General features: G+C 39.4%; 1 protein-coding gene across 1 annotated transcript; it reads left to right on the top strand.

Moving 5' to 3' along the window:
• Nucleotides 1-12039: 12039 nt before the first annotated feature.
• On the top strand, nucleotides 12040-16194 carry LOC133440925 (C-C chemokine receptor type 5-like). Its single transcript, XM_061718270.1, has 2 exons — nucleotides 12040-12124; nucleotides 14666-16194. The coding sequence occupies exons 1-2, from the start codon at nucleotides 12069-12071 to the stop codon at nucleotides 15759-15761; spliced, it is 1152 nt and encodes a 383-aa protein (XP_061574254.1). The 5' UTR covers nucleotides 12040-12068; the 3' UTR covers nucleotides 15762-16194.
• Nucleotides 16195-17641: the final 1447 nt, after the last annotated feature.

Below are 17641 nucleotides of genomic sequence, written 5' to 3' on the forward strand. Positions count from 1 at the left end.
TTCGTGCTTTGTTTGTGGTTTTTTGTTGCAGATTTCCAGTGCTTGACATGTGTCTCCGTGTGTTCCTGCTTCCTGGATTGGCAGTGGATGTCGTCACCCCCCCCCACCCCCTCCCCCCCCCAAAAAAAAAATAAATAAAAAAAATAAAAAAAACACTGGGTTTGTATGTGTATATTTATGTATGTGTACGCATATGTGTGCGTATATATATGTATATATTACATATAGTAATAATGCACATATATACACTTTTGGTTTCTACCGTCATGGTATCAATCAATAATATGTGTGCAGACAAGGTAAAAAAAAAAAAAAAAAAAATAGAAAAAAAAAAAAAAAAAAAAAAAACTATTGCTCTGGACTTTTTAAAGGAGCATCCGTTTCTCCAAGACTGGCTGCTCCTGCACTTTCAGCTGTCACAGGTTTCAGCTGATTTGGTTGAGTTTGAATATGTTGTGTTTAACACGGTTGCTCACCTCCGCCCTTGTTTCAAGCCTTCCTCTCCGTGCTCAGCTGTTGCTGTTTACCTGCATCTGTTCATTGCATCTCTGCAGAGTTGTTACTCCAATCCCCACCCCTTTTTGTATTTAGGCTCTCCACACTCTTTCCACACTTTTCTGCTTGTTTGTCTATTCCCTTGCACGCTGTTGCAGGTGCATGTATTGTTAATCATATCTGTTTTTTCTTGTCTTTATTTTGAGCGCTTGTGTCCCTTAGGTGCTCAAACGACTGTCAAGCCAGCCCTCTGAAAGTTTTGTGCCGCTTTGCTGTGGAAATTACGATAACCGCTGTTGCACGTTGTTTTCAAAATAAAAACTGTGTTATGCGAAATTATTTCAATGTGAATAAAAACACGATGAACGGGTGTTCATCATGATTATTCATCTTTGGTTTATTCATGTTCGAATAATTTTGCATAACACATAGCTATATTAGCTATATTATAATGCTATATTTTGAAAACATCGTATAACAGCAATTATCATAATTTTGACAACAAAGCGGCACAACATTGTTGAAGCAGCTGGTTTGACTGTTTTGGCATGACGGCAGTAATCTCTTTGCAGTGAACAGGCCGTTATATAGGCCGTACAAAAAGGCGTCTAAAAGACAGAGTCTCCGAGCATAAAAATGCCATTAGGAAGGTTAACTTGGATTATCCTATGGCTAAACATTTTCACACAGCACACAATAGCAATCCAGATGGGTTAATGGTTGAAGGTCTAGAAACTATCAAAAAGAATATTAGGGGTGGTGACAGGCTAAAATTATTACTACAAAGGGAAACTTTCTACATATACACTTTGCAGGCCACGACATACCCAGGATTAAATGAAGAAATTGATTTTAGTCCTTATTTGTAATGACTTCTCAGTTTATAAGTGGTTTTCTAGTATTGGTAGCTGTCCTTATCTAAGCCTGCTGCCACTTACTGTCTCTTTATGTATCTTCTTTTGTTTGTATGTTTTTTTTTTTTTTCCCTCTACCTGGCCATTCACTGGCTTGTGACACCTGTATGGCCATCTAGTGGCTCTTGCATCTATTTTTTATTTTATTTTTCTTCTCTCTACCTGGCCATTCACTGGCTTTTGACACCTGCGTGGCCACCTAGTGGCCCTTGCATGTAATGTTGACCTGGGAAATGGTTCATGTGACTTCCTACCTGTGCAGGGCAGGTGTATATCATTAGGAATTCCTGTTTGAGCAGTACCCTGAAGAAGGCTTGCGCCGAAACGCGTGGGTCTCTGCTCCCATGTTTTTATACTTATTAGCCATGTTTCAATAAAGGCTTTTTAATATTTTTCCACTAGAAGAGTGCCTTGGACTCCCTTTTTTGACAGGAAGTTAGTTTGTTTAAACAGGAAATAGGCTACTATAAGCTCATTCCTTGATTGGTGTGCAGCTCTGGGACCTTACTGCTAGCTAAATAAGCTGTGTGGGAGGACTGAAATCAAGAAGGCAACTTTATCATTTTGTAAGTAGTTGCAAATATGATATATAGTCCGTGACATTCTTCAAACAACCCCAAATGCTGGAGAAAGATATATACATGGAAGCTTTAGATCACAGAACATCCGTATACAGCGGTGGCATCTAAGTCATTGCCTGCAAGAACTTGATCCTATAGGACAGGCCCTTTGTTGCCGCCGTGCAATTCAGCGAAGAATATATAATGTTCAAACTCGCAATCAATTATGGTGAGTATTTTGGTTGTTACTCAAAACATTTTATTTATTACTCAGTACTTGTTACTAATTTCTAACTTCTTCTGAACTTCTTAGTTTCCCATTACTCCTTAAATTCTTGCAAATACCCAATCCTAACTGTTTGTCCAGTAAATGAACCATTAGAGGATATTAATAAACTTTGTCATATTGAAAAGTGTGTCATTATTTCAAGCTTGCTTACTGCAGGTCAACATGCAGCCTAATGTAGGTAGGCCTAATTTTTTTTTTATTTCTGTCTATAGAAATGTCTGTTTTTAGACTGTGCCCGTTCCTCGCTTTATACTTGATTACCGTATTTTCTGGACTATGCACCTGCATATAAACCGCATCCGCTCTATTTAAAAAAATAAAAAATAAATAAATAAAATATAACACAAACATGAGGTCATATACGTCAATCAGTCATATTTAATAAAACACAAGAGCTCGCCACAGGGTGATACAGTAAACTTTTGTTCACAAACTACAACAAGTGTTATGTTGCCTTGTTAATGTTGACTAAGAAAATGTAGCAGGCCTAAAAATAAACTGATACCATGATTACCATCATCACTCAATGGATTTATTGTATGTTGAATCCTGTCCATAACTGCTGCATTCACAGTGAAGTTATTTTCCAGAATAACAACATTGTTCTCAGTCTCTAACTCAGGAGGGTTGTCTTCATTAATTCCAAAGGCATCATGTCTATCAAAAATGTCGCGAGTAGCACCAGCTCCAGCAGACTGGAGAACACCTCTATGCCACAGTTGTAGAGGTGTCTGTCCTCCCTCTGTAGACAATCCATGGTTGTTCCACTGATTTCGGAACTCTGCAGCTGCCCTTTAAACTCTTGGCAAGTAGATATAGACAAAACCGGTGTTGTTCATCTGTTGAATCCAATATGCCTTCATTTTCCATGAAAGTTGGTGTCTGTGAGCAGTTTAACCACAGAGGTCAGACATGGTTGTTGCTCCCTGTCTGTAAGTCAAGTACCCAGGTCCCAGATAAAAAGTAAGTACCGTATTTTCTGAACTATAGGCCGCTATTTTTTTCATAGGTTTTGAACCATGCGGCTTATACAAATCTATTCTGTGGATTTTTCTTCCACCGCTCGGGGCGCTCCAACCGGAATTAGAATCAAAACTAAGACAAAATAAATGCAAAGAAGAATACACTACTTCTTCTTTAACAGATAGAAGTAGGTAGAAGCAGATGTCAAACAGATAAATAGATAAATAAATACTGGTTATTTTCTCTTGGTTCTGTCCCGTTTGAATCAGCAAAGTTGCTGCCGTGTTAAAAGACACCGTTAGGAAAGGATCTATTCAGGTACAAACATGTACATCATTTACAGTTCAAAATCGTTCTGTACATGTTGTAAATATCTAATCTAACAACATTAATATCTGCGGCTTGCATATATTTTTTTAAATAGAGTGGATGCGGCTTATATACAGGTGCGGCTTGTATATCTTTTTTTAATTATTTTTTTTAAAATAGAGTGAATGTGGCTTGTATGCAGGTGCAGCTTGTATATCATTTTTTTTTAAATAGAGCGGATGCGGTTTATATGCAGGTGCATAGTCCAGAAAATACGGTAATCAAGTATAAAGCGAGGAATGGGCACAGTCTAAAAACAGACATTTCTATAGACAGAAATAAAAAAGAAAAAATTAGGCCTACCTACACTAGGCTGCATGTTGACCTGCAGTAAGCAAGCTTGAAATAATGACACACTTTTCAATATGACAAAGTTTATTAATATCCTCTAATGGTTCATTTACTGGACAAACAGTTAGGATTGAGTATTTGCAAGAATTTAAGCAGTAATGGGAAACTAAGAAGTTCAGAAGAAGTTAGAAATTAGTAACAAGTGCTGAGTAATAAATAAAATGTTTTGAGTAACAACCAAAATACTCACCATAATTGATTGCGAGTTTGAACATTATATATTCTTCGCTGAATTGCCCGCCGGCAACGAAGGGCCCGTCCTATAGGATCAAGTTCTTGCAGGCAATGTCTTAGACGCCACCGCTGTATACGGATGTTCTGTGATCTAAAGCTTCCATGTATATATCTTTCTCCAGCATTTGGGGTTGTTTGAAGAATGTCACGGACTATATCACCCAAGACGTCAGCGGTGTGTGTGACTATTGTTGTGTAGGCCAGTGATCCAATTTGAAGATTTTGTCTGTGGCTGTACAATGTCCTCCTACTGATACCAAAGCATAAAGCTATTCTTTGCCAGCTCATTCCCAGGGATAAACAATACGTAATTTGTTCAGGTAGAATTTTGTACTGTGGGCGACCAGGGCGGCCAGTTATTATTGTTGGTGGGTCTCTTGAAGTCAACATTTCCCTTTGGCTCATTTGCAGTGATCTTGAGTTTTGAAATGAATTTGTGATGGAACAAAAACATGAATCTAGGGCCTCCAGTGTTACAAAGCTTTCTTGATCGACACCTCTGTCAAACTGCTGGTTAATAACAAAATTGTCCGTGCATATCCATTAAGCTCAAAGAATAACCGATCCAAAATCATGCTGTCATATCCACCTCTGTCAGTTTCCCTTGCAATGTGCTGAAGGCACCTCATTGCATTAGTGAAAAAAGTCCTAATACTCTCCTCATTACCATGTACTGCTAACAAAAAGTTGCTTTGGAAAAGAAGGTAAATTAGTGGAAAAATCATGTTTGCAACTACTTACAAAATTATAAAGTTGCCTTCTTGATTTCAGTCTTCCCACACAGCTTATTTAGCTAGCAGTAAGGTCCCAGGGCTGCACACCAATCAAGGAATGAGCTTATAGTAGCTTATTTCCTGTTTAAACAAACAAACTTCCTGTTTTAGTCATTTTGAGTATAATACTGTATGTGAGAGAGTATGATAGTAAGTGTGTGTGATTATAGTATTAAGTGTGTGTGACTATACTAGTGTATGTGAGAGAGTATGATAGTATGTGTGTCTTACTCTAGTAGTAAGTGTGTGTGACTATAGTAGTAAGTGTGTGTGACTATACTAGTATATGTGTGAGAGAATGATAGTACATGTGTGTGACTATAGTAGTAAGTGTGTGTGACTATACTAGTGTATGTGTGAGAGTATGATAGTATGTGTGTGTGACTATAGTAGTAAGTGTGTGTGACTATAGTAGTAAGTGTGTGTTGTGCAACTCGGGTAGCTTGGCTGTCCAGTTATCGAAGGCTTATTAATAATTTTATTAATAATTATTAATAATTAATAAAGTTGACTATTTATCAAATTGAATGATCAATATGATAAATAAAATCCTCGGGGCACCACTCTGTTCCTTAAGCAGAGAAATGATAACTTTTAACAGCAGAAAATCAGTCTCAATATGATTTGAATTATCCTGCAGAACAGCAAATCTTACTATATCTTACAGAATAACAATGAAGGCGTGATATCCGAACACTAGGCTCTGCTTAAACAAATCAATTTGTGACCAAATCTTGCATGAAATAACAACAACCACTCATTAAAAATCAATCAGAATTTATTTACATACGGGTATCAAAGATGTAATGTAAATTACAAAGAAAAAAAGAAATGTAAATGGATACCCAATAAATCCCGATGGCAGAACGTAAGTATTATAAAACAATTAATTAACTAGAAAAACATCAATAGAAAAATATGACATGAAAGTTAAATGCATGGAATGGAAAAAAGAAATCAAAGCAATAATAAAGATGATACAGAACGAACATCTACAGTTCAAACGTGGCTGCAGTGTTTAAAGAAGCCGGGGCTCCTGTGGTATTTTAAAGATGGCGGAACCCTCTTTAAGCCACGTGCAAATCTAGACCGGATGTTACTCCCGGTGTTTTAAACGTGACTACGGCAGAAAACAGCGCTTTAAAACATGAATGACTAGCAGAAAGTAGTGACTACAAATTAATGAAAACAGTCCTGATATTGATGCTGATGTAATCTCAGCTCTGAACACAGATTTAGCTCTGAAAACGTTCTTAAGTTACTGATAAACAGAGATCCCGACTTCACACAGTTCTGAACCGTTCTTAGTCCTACTGATCTGCCGTTCCCGGGCTCACGTTTCCTCTGGGATCCGTATCGGGTGCCTGCGGGTTTTGTCGACTGGGCCGTCCCTTCCCCTGAAACGGATTAGACAGCGGCGGGGCCGCCTCGTGCCGGGCCGTGGTTCCGGACCAAAACGGAGGCTCACACGCATTCCTAGGCGCGGCGGGGGACCGGTCTCTCCTGCCGTGCTTCCCTCTCTGCGCCGGTCGCCGACGCGCGGCCGTCCGGGCCCCGGGAGAGCTCACGCCGGCGAGACGCTGGCCGTCCGTCCCCGATCCCTGCGCCGTCAGCTGACAGGGGCTCGGAGCGGGGAGGGGGGTTTCAGTCTGAGCGTTCAGTCGCAGCTGTGTCCCGATCTGGTCGCCGGGAGCGCGTGGGCGTCGGAAGCTTGGATCTGTGAACTTAGAGGACAGAGTTAGTGGAAGCCGGAGCCTCCCCGGGGGACCGCCGCTTCAACCACGGGTCCAACGGAGCGGGCCCGGTCCGATGCGGACCTTACCCCTCCCCCCAGCCGGGGGAGAAAAGGAGATCTTGGCCTGGAGCCAAGATCCAGTGCCGATGAGATGAAGCGGAGAAGGAAAGAGATGCAGCCGGCGCTGTCTGCGCCGCGGGTCCTCGCTGATCCTCCGGCCAGACCACGCCGCACATCCCCCCCTTTTGGGGGGGGGGGGGAGGCGTGGTCCCTTTGGCCCGGAGCCAAAGGTGGACGAACTGACCCACTGGTTGATGAAGGAGAAAAGAGAGAGATGAACGCGCAGCGCTGCGTTTTGATCCTACGCGCGCTGCGGTGACGTCATCGGTGCCTCATTGCGATTGGATGCGCGCCGCTTGTAGGCGCCACCCCCCCCACGCAAGGCATGCTGGGGGTTGTAGTTCAGGTCGGCCATTTTTGGAGGCACATTACAGCCGATTTTCAGCTGAGCCGTTTCAAAGTTGAATATACACATTCACAAAGTGTTCATACATTTTATAAGTTCAGAGTTCACATGGGCGACGCCCAACATGTGTGTGACTATACTAGTGTATGTGTGAGAGTATGATAGTATGTGTGTGTGACTATACTAGTGTATGTGAGAGAGTATGATAGTATGTGTGTGTGTGACTATACTAGTATATATATAAACTAGTATAAGCTCTCCACAACCAGGCCCCGTGCTACCTCACCGACCTGCTCCACCGCTACACTCCCTCCCGCAGCCTCCGCTCCTCTGACGCCAACCTCCTGTCCCTTCCTGTCAGAACCAAGCACCGGACCTGGGGCGACAGGGCCTTCTCCATCGCTGCTCCCACCCTCTGGAACTCCCTCCCCAAAAACATCCGTGACTGTACAGACCTCCCAGCTTTCAAATCCCATCTCAAAACTCACCTTTACAGAACTGCTTTTAATGTGTGATTAATGTCCTGTCTCATGTTGTGTCCTTATGTACTGTCCTGTGTAATTGTAATTTGTATTATGTGTTTTGTTTTAATGTAAAGCGTCTTTGAGTGCCCTGAAAAGCGCTATATAAATACAATGTATTATTATTATTATTATTATATGTGAGAGACTATGATAGTAAGTGTGTGTGACTATAGTAGTAAGTGTGTGTGACTATACTAGTATATGTGAGAGACTATGATAGTAAGTGTGTGTGACTATACTAGTATACGTGAGAGAGTATGATAGTATGTGTGTGTTACTATACTAGTGTATGTGAGAGAGTATGATAGTATGTGTGTGTGTGACTATACTAGTATACGTGAGAGAGTATGATAGTATGTGTGTGTGACTATACTAGTATACGTGAGAGAGTATGATAGTATGTGTGTGTGACTATAGTAGTAAGTGTGTGTGAGTATACTAATGTTTGTGAGGGAGTATGATAGTGTGTGTGTGTGTGTGTGTGTGTGTGTGTGTGTGTGTGTGTGTGTGTGTGTGTGTGTGTGTGTGTGTGTGTGTGTGTGTGTGTGTGTGTGTGTGTGTGTGTGTGTGACTATACTAGTATATGTGTGAGAGTATGATAGTATGTGTGCGTGACTATACTAGTGTTTGTAAGAGAGTATGATGTAACATATGAGAGCAAATATGAATTATTTCCTAAACGGCCTCTCATAGTTTAAACTTACTCCACCTTACTTTTAGTCTTGGTTAACTTCTTCAATGTTCTGTTACTTAACATACAAATTGAGCCTAGGCAGCCCTCACTTTTGTATGAATACTGATTGTTAATCTTCTTGACAGTTTAGACAGAAAATTGATGCATACTGATGTTTGGTTATAGTGCAGAGCACCACATTGATGACACTGAAACACGTCATATTAGTACAATTACCTCATACCAATTGTTAAACAGTCTACAATGATGGACGTATATTAGTTTGGACTTTCTTTTGCAACCACAAGACCTGGAAGCCTCAGACTCAGTGAGTTTGAGTTTGGCATAAACCGATCCATACAAAAGGACAATGATTCCAAACACACCACCAGATACAGTAGCTGAAAATGAAAGGAAATCAAGGGGTTGCAATGGTCCACCTGAAATAATATTGTGATTCCACAATGATGAGAAACAATGGTGACATCAAACAGGAAACAGTTACTTCAAGTTATTGCTGCAAAACGTGGTTCTACAATCAGTTGCATCTGGTGTCATTTTTCTGCATGCACTCTTTGTGCATTTCTGCTGATTATGTCCTGGTATTTAAAAACCTGGGATAAAAGAAAAGAGGGCAATTTGATTCAGTCCTGGTGAGTGTGCTCTTCATGCCTGCCTGATTTTCTGTGTTTTACAGTTTCTTACTGATTGGACTTAAAGATTGTGTTCTCCTTGGCTCCCCAATACCTTACTGAACTTCTCCACTCTCACACACCAGCCAGAGCACTGAGGTCGTCAAGTCAGTTGCTTTTAGACGTCCCGAAATCTAAGCTCAAAACTAGAGGTGACCGAGCTTTTGCGGTGGCCGGCCCTAAGTTGTGGAATAGTTTGCCACTAAATGTTAGATCTGCCCAGACCCTAGTGGTTTTTAAGTCTTCTTTGAAAACTTATTTATTTTCTTTGGCTTTTAGTGTGTGACAAATTAGTTCCCCACATCTGTGTGAAGTGATTGTGCACTTTATGTGTCTGTTCTTTGTCGTCTATTCTCTATTATCTATTTTTTTATTACTATTTTATTGATCATTTTAGTATGTTAGTGATTTTATTGTTTCTACACTGTGTACTGTGTTTTTCTTTTGGTATTGTTTTATTTTCTTGTATGCTGTACAGCACTTTGGTCGACCTCGGTCGTTTTTAAATGTGCTTTATAAATAAAATTGACATTGACATTGACATTGAATATTGAATATAAAGAATTACAAGTTATTCTTGTAATTCTTGCATCTCGCTAAGGCTGTCAACATGTTTGGGAGGTGATCTTTAATTAATTTTTAACCCGAAAACATCCAAATGTGTCCTTGATCATATCAACTCATGCCAACAAAAATTGTCCAAATGTAGATTTGGAGGACAGGCCCTTTGCTATCAGGCACCGTTACTATGGAACCAATTCCAGTTTGGGTTAAGGAGGCTGACACCACCTCCACCTTTTAAAACAAAAATGTAAATGTTGGTGTTTATTAAAGCCTCTAGTTAGTGTAAACTGTAGTGTGTTAGGGCCAGTAGTCATAGTTGCAGCTACAGGACAAGACTAGAGCAGCTTGTCTTAAACATAGCTTTGTTGTAGATATGCTGCCATAGGTCAATGCTGCATGGGGACCCCAACATGATCCACTGCTGTCTACATCTGCTTATATAGTCATCCCTGTAGTGCACCATTTAGCCATTGTGTTTCTCCTTTCTCTGTTTCTCTCTCTCTGTCTGTTCTCTCTTTTGCTGCTCTGCCCAGTGTAAATTTTTGCAAATATGTAACTTGTAGGGATGGGTATTATATAGATAATACTTCCTTTGAAGTGATTTTGGCTGTATAATTTATTTTTTACAATGCTTCTCCTACTGTTTTAAGTTGTTTATTGGCTTCAGATCTCTGGTACTGTGTTAAGCACTTTGTAACACTGTATGTAAAAATGCTATATAAATATGGTTTATCATCGTTATTGTAATAATCTACAAACTTATACTTCAACCCATCTTGGAAACATTGATGACGGGGTGGACATTTATGGCTACTTCTAGCTTTTAATGAACACATGGTGGGTCTTGGTAACAAAGAGCTTCATTGTTGAAGGTGATTGTATACTGTTTATCAAATATATTTTGAATTTCTGATTATTTTAAAAATATTAATAAATGAGAGTCTGGACACATTAAGCTTGAACCAACACAACTACAAACACCATATGATGAAAATGAGGAAGTATAAGGATGGAATTTGATGTATTTGCAGCAGTTGACCCAATTTCCAGTTAAGAAAGACAAAATGGTGTTGATGGTGTTACTAATTACACCAGTCGATCTGTTAAATGGTCAGTACCCCATAACGACAAAGTGGAATGCAGTTTTAGGAAAACTGACAAATTTTTTAGAATTATCACAAAAATTGAATATAGTTGATCAAAGTTACTAGTTTTATCAAAGGAAACTTGGGAAATATAACAATTATGTTAATGTTTTGTCCTTTAACCACTCTTCACTGAAGTTAGCGGAGCAGCATGAGGGACATGTCAAAATTATGTACACCGAAAGAAACTGGTGGAAATCCATGTCAAGAGACTTGTCATCGCACTCATGTGTGTAAATGTTTGGTCATTTATACCAGAACATCAGGATATGTTTTTTCTATGTCAATGATGAATTGGTGACTTTAATGGGAACACCAAAGATACTTTATTTATAGTGATATTGACCAAGTGGCACCTTGTTGGCCATAGATGCGAGGGCCCGACCAACACTGCTTACAGCTTTAATTTTTTAGTGGTTTCTGTGTTTCAGTTTGTAAATGTTCTTCAGCCTTCTTGGTTACATCTGTATTCATGTTTAGGTTTTGAGGGCCAAGAGTTGGTTGCAGAATTAGGTTTGGAATAAGATTAAGACTTAGACTTTCTTTATCCATCATCACATAAAAAAACAGCAGTGATATCTTATGCAATTAAATGTTTTTGCTCAGCTTCCATATATAGCAAGAGTAAAAAAACTGAAAAGGATACACAGTATAAACGGTATAAAACAGAAAGGTCGTAGCAGCAGCGGTGTGGATTATTGCAGTTATCTGGAGGTAGAGTAGAATAAATAGAATGAATATAGTCTTATTTATAGGGGTTCGATAAATATTGCACTTAAATATATCTTATGTACAGAATGAGCAGAAACATGGTCATGGAAAATGGTCATGTGTTTGTGACTGTGGTTCTGTGCATGTTAAGTAGGTGAAAGTATGTGAAATGCAATACCTACCGAGAGAACATAATGAACTTCCTACAGACTAAGGCGTTTTCAAAAAACTCTTGATAGAGACTGCACCAGAGACTGTTTCAGTACTACCACTTCTTCTTGGTCATGTTTGCTTGTTTGCATCTGCAGGTTTGGTCAAATCACCATGTTTCTAAAGCTTGCACATACGGACTTGCGGTTCCGTATGTGCAGATGTTGTGGTTTTTTGTATTATGATTTCAAAAGCATTTTCAGGAAGCAACTAACCATATCTGTCAAATTTAAATATATATAACATGAGCCCACCTTGCAGCACCTTGGTTTGGGGAGGGGAGAATATGAGCAGAAGTATTAAAACAATTTATGCCATGGATTTTGAGGTATAGTCTTTTTGGGTACAGAGCTGTCTGCCACTCTGCTGAATCATCCACATCAGCATCTCTTGAACAAGAATGGACTCCAACATCAGCTTTACTGGCGACTCCAACTTTACTGGCGATACTCAAAGGTAGCTTTTCTTTCCTAAATTTACAAACAAATGGTTTTAAATTATTCACCATCTGACAAATTAACATTTTTTTCCATCACAAATAACTACTTTTTAACAAATACACCAGTGAATATAGCTAAACATTGCTACTCACATAGTTGCTTCAAATGTTTGCATTCTAATTTTACTGAAAATTTGGATTTGATAGTTTTATGCTTGTACCCTCATGCTCTCATTTCATGTTCTCATTTCATATATGTAATACTTTGGATAATGTACTTTATAATAAAATATAATGTAAAACACTTTTTAAAAGAATTACAGCTCAAATGTTGATTAAATGAGTAGTTTCTAGCCTTTTGCACCTCAAAAATCAGCTTGAATTTGGGATCACTCTTCAAATGTCTAGGGTTTTTCACACCTTCACCAAAATGTGGTTTAATCATTTTAACCTCAGACATGGTTTCATTCCATTGGCAAAATTTTAAATATCTTATCATCAACTATCTACTATTCTGGAGGGGTTAAAAATATTAAACACGGTGCAACTGAATGAGCTCAGAAGTGGAGTAAAGAAAATATAGCATCTGTGACTGGTAAAAGTGTTCAAAAATATCTTAAGGTAAAACATGAAGGAACAATGTTAAGTAAATAAGAGAATGAAACAACTCCACATGATACAATAGTATTGATATATACGCGATTACTGAAACTAGAATTGACATATTTGATAGATCTTTTCCATCGTCCAACAAAGAAGAATCAGGACTTGATTCCAGGATTATTGATTTTTCTTCAATGATAGCCTGGCTATGTTTTTTTTTTTTTTCAAATTGTGACTGAGCATCGACCTACAACAAAATAAGTGGTAGCGGGAATATTTCTTTAAGGGGTGTTTACATTTCCATCTTCAGAAAGTGGGTCATACTTTTCATTTCTCTGTCAGCTGAGCATGGCAGTGAAGAGTCCAACTTTCACTATTTTCACTTTGAGTATTTCAGGGTAAGCTCCATACGGCTGACACACACGTATTCACGTTTGCATGTGTTGTTGTTTTGGTATGATTGTTACGGCCGGCAGAGAACCCAAAAGCAGCACACAGAGCACAAAGTGGGAGTATTCTGGTTCACTTTATTTCCCAACCGGGGCGAAGAGCAGGCAGGAATGCAGGACCAGGATGTGAGCAGGACAGAGGGGAGTGGAAGGCACTGAAGGCAGGTCTGAGTGGAGGACTCACCATGACAATGGTTGATTTGTTTTCCCGCCAATTACCACAGCTTTATTGTTTGATTTTCTCTCTGGTTTTGTTTTTTATGCTGGACGCTAAGCATCCAAAGTCTTTTTTGGCCAATCGGAAACAGATGGTGGCTGAATATTTGTGATGTAGATGTGCAGCCTGTGAAGAAGACATCAGTATTCAAGCTCCTAACTTCATCAAAACTATAAGCCAGATTTTATAAAGCTTCATCAAACCGAAGGAGGAAGTACATTGCAAAAACGAATTTAAGATTTCTCGCCAACAAGTTTTTTTTGTTGTTTGTTTTTGCCCCATTAGGAAAGATATGTTTGCTTAAAATAAGACATATTTCACTAGATTTATTGAATATTAGCTTTATTTCTAGAGGGGCTGTTGTTGCAGGGTAGAAATATGTGGAAAACTGTCTGGTATGCAAATCTGTTTTCCTGCCCAGACAGCTGCATATTTTAGAAAAACCAGAATGCTCACTTCCCTTTATGAGCCTTGTGTATAACACAGAGACACAAGATAAGCACTTCTAAAAAGAAAAAGTGTTAGAAAAAGGATGAAAGCAAAAACTCTCCTCAGCATATTTTCAAACCTCAAAATATCTTCGTGGGAAAAAAAAATGAACCTAACATCTGTGTAAAGCTCAATATGTGCATTATAAATCACATATTGATTTAATTTCTTGCTTGAACAAGCAGTGAACTCATCATCTTAAAACTAAAATATCTAGAAATTATAATGAAGATTTATGCGATGGTATCCATTGTTATTATCAAATTAACTTTCAAATTATACCCCCCTCCTAGTCTTCCGGTAAAAGAATACTAGATTTATTTGGAGCTCTTCAGGGGTGCACTTACAAACTGAATCATTAGAAAGTGTCCTGGTGACAACAACTGATAGTTAGATCAGCTTTCACTTCAGGAAATCCCTAAACGCAGAAGACAGTTCGGGTTCTTCTCATGCGTAACGCCCATAACAACTAAATGGCTCTAAAGTTATACATACAACAGTGTTTTTTTAATGAACTACCATGCTTGTGTCAGGCAGTAGTACAGGCATCAGTGATAATGATCAATAACCATTAACAGGAATTCCTTAAAAGTTCCCTTATCTAAATTTGGGGAAACTGTTTGCAATACTGTTTAAATCTCCAAAGAAATAAGCTGCTGCACAGATTGAAACCTGTAGTTTTTCATGTACACTGAAACATTTTATTGATTGCACTCCTTAATTTTTGGGATGTAAATTATTTGTATCTTCTACCAAAAATGAAATAGGGAGAACCTTCTAACCCTTTTTCTTCTTTCTAGCCCTACAACAGGAGCCTTCATCAATGACACCACTGTGGACTACATGTACTCTGAGTACTCTGATTACTATGAAGACTATCTCAATGGGGACTTTGGGTTTTGTCAGTCTGAGAAATATGGGGCGCACTTTCTCCCACCTCTCTATGTCATATTCTTCATCCTGGGTCTTCTGGGTAACTCTTTGGTCATCTGGGTCATTACTTGTGGCGTGCGACTCCGCAGCATGACCGACGTGTGCCTGTTAAACCTTGCCATTGCTGACCTGCTCTTGGTGTGTCCCCTTCCCTTCCTGGCTCATCAGGAAGGGAAGGATCAGTGGCACTTTGGGGATACAATGTGCAAGATGGTGCTGGGCACCTACCAAGTTGCCTTTTACTGCGGGATCTTCTTCATTTGTCTGATGAGCATCGATCGCTATTTGGCTATCGTACACGCCGTTTACGCCAGGAAGGCACGGACACGGTCGTTTGGAATGATTGCGGCTGCTGTGACGTGGGTAGCTGGATTTTTGGCATCTTTTCCTGATCTGATCTTCCTAAAACAGCAGCAAACAAATGTTAACAAGTCTGACTACTGCTACGCTGAATATCCCGAAACATCATATTCCAAGTCTCACTTCTGGAGGCTATTTGGCCTTTTTAAAATGAACATTTTGGGCTTGTTTATCCCACTGTTCATCATGAGTTTCTGCTACTCGCAGATCATCTGGAGGCTGATGTCCAGCCACTCATCCAAGAAACAGGCCATTCGCATCGTCGTCGCAGTGGTGATGGTTTTCTTCTGCTGCTGGGTCCCTTACAACATGGCATCATTAATGAAAGCGCTGGAGCTACTTCATGTCATCGAAGAATGTGAAAACAGCAAAGCCATCAAACTGGCTTTACAAGTCACTGAAGCCATTGCCTACTCTCACAGCTGCCTTAACCCCATCCTGTATGTGTTCGTTGGGGAAAAATTCCGGAGGCACTTGCTGAAGCTGATTAACAGAACTCCCTGCATGCTGTGTCGGGTCATCAAGCTGTACCTTCCACAAGACAGAATCACCTCAGTTTACTCACAAACTACCAGTGTGGATGAGAGGAGCATTGGTCTCTAAACTGGAACTTTTGAACGTGCAGTTATGTGTTTTACTTTTATGTACATCATTGTGCCGCTTTCATTAGGTCAGGCTTCACTTCTTAGTGATTAAGGCCCCGTTTACACGGAGCAAAAACGGAGGCGTTTTCATGCGTTTTGGCCGTTCGTTTACACGAAAACGAAGCTCAAAGTCACCAAAAACGATCATTTCTGAAAACTCCGGCCAAAGTGGAGATTTTCAAAAACTCTGTTTTCACGTTTGCTTCTAAACAGAGGAAAACGGAGATTTAGGCTTCAGAACGTCACATTATGCAACAGAAACCTCACCAGCGTCATGTGTGCGACCTGTGTTTACAATTAGTTTGGCCACCGTCAATATTTTCTTGTATTTTACCTGTTTTATATTCTAAAGTCACACTTAAAAGTAACTCCACTTCTCTGTCACTCCAAACGAAAGACTCTCGTTACGTCTTGGAAGTAAAGCCTGAATTATGGTCCCGCGTTAAATCGACGCAGAGCCTACGCCGTAGGGTACGCGGCGATGCGCGCCGTACGGTGTTGGTGTAACGCGGAACCATAAATCAGCCTTAACTGAAAGTTACACGTGTCATTTGTTGATGTTTTTTCCAGGATTCTGATTGGCTGGCATGACGTTAACAGCGTAATTATGCGGATTCATGTAAACGAAGAGATTTTGAAAACGATCTCGTGTAAACGATGGAATTTTTCAAAACGTAGAGGGGGAAATATCCGTTTTTGTAAATACCCGGCTATGTGTAAACGGGGCCTAAGTAAACTGAAATGTTCCGCATGGATATGATGTATTCAATGTCTATACCATTTACCTTATTTTCTTTAGCAAAAAATAAATAACATATATATTTATACTTTTGTAACTTCTATATTTAACATAATATAAAACTGTATAGGACTATCCTGCATATATGGTAAAACTCAATTGAAATTCTGTATGGCTTTCATGATTGCATCTATGATGATGAGTCCAGCTTTAAAATTGATATTTTTCTTCACATTGTGCCGTTAACTAAGTGTGAAACTGTCACCTATCAAGCCACATTCAATCTTCCGCCTGAACTGGCTGCAAAGGTTCAAATTATTAACATGAACCTATTTAGTTCAGGAAATCTTTTTTAAAAACAAATAATCAACTTGAATATGGTCTAGATGATCATTCATGTTGCACGTATCGTTGTGTTACATAATACACCTCTGATGCAACAGGCAGTGTGCATTTAGTAAGTATAAAAGCATCTCTAGCTGAACATTTGCACCTCACCTCAACTCGATGAAAACCACACCTGAGAGAGGAAGCATGCAGCATTGTTTAACCTTTGCAGACTGCAAACCTCTGAGCAAGGTACTGTTCCTGCTCTATTTGTTTTTTTCTGATAATGATGGCAACAACCCAAGTAAAGCACATCATTTGAAAATATACATTAAGGTAGAGTGAAAGAAAAGATTTTCATCTGAGTGTTTCTTGAGAAATGCAATTATTTTGCAGGTTAACCGCCTGACTCAGATAGCAACCATTGATATTGAATGTTTTACGTGGTATTTAACATTTTGCATTTGATAAAGTAGGCAGATCAAAGACAGATACAGAAGATGGTTAACCTTTAGCAGCCACGACCCAGATCTCCTGCTGAGAGTGAATATGTGCATTAATGTGACATCATTCATGTTTGCACTGAAATCAGCTTCTTCAGAGATGTCTGGCAGGCGAGATGCATTTACGTGTTCTTCATAGCCACAACATCCCCCTTCACAGCCTGCGTTTCCTGTTTGTTGCCATCGCATAAAGGCAAAGTGTACTGATGCCCAAAGGTAAAAAGAAACAAGCTATAATTATTTAAGATTATTTTTTTTAAAGGAGTCATT

Source organism: Cololabis saira, chromosome 3, assembly GCF_033807715.1.
Source record: "Cololabis saira isolate AMF1-May2022 chromosome 3, fColSai1.1, whole genome shotgun sequence".
Lineage (NCBI taxonomy): Eukaryota > Metazoa > Chordata > Actinopteri > Beloniformes > Belonidae > Cololabis > Cololabis saira.

Bases quoted from the DNA above. Each gene is read 5' to 3' on its own strand.
- LOC133440925 (XM_061718270.1), top strand. From the start codon at position 12,069: ATGGACTCCAACATCAGCTTTACTGGCGACTCCAACTTTACTGGCGAT. The intron at 12,125-14,665 runs GTAGCTTTTCTT...TCTTCTTTCTAG, and splicing joins TTTACTGGCGATACTCAAAG to CCCTACAACAGGAGCCTTCA.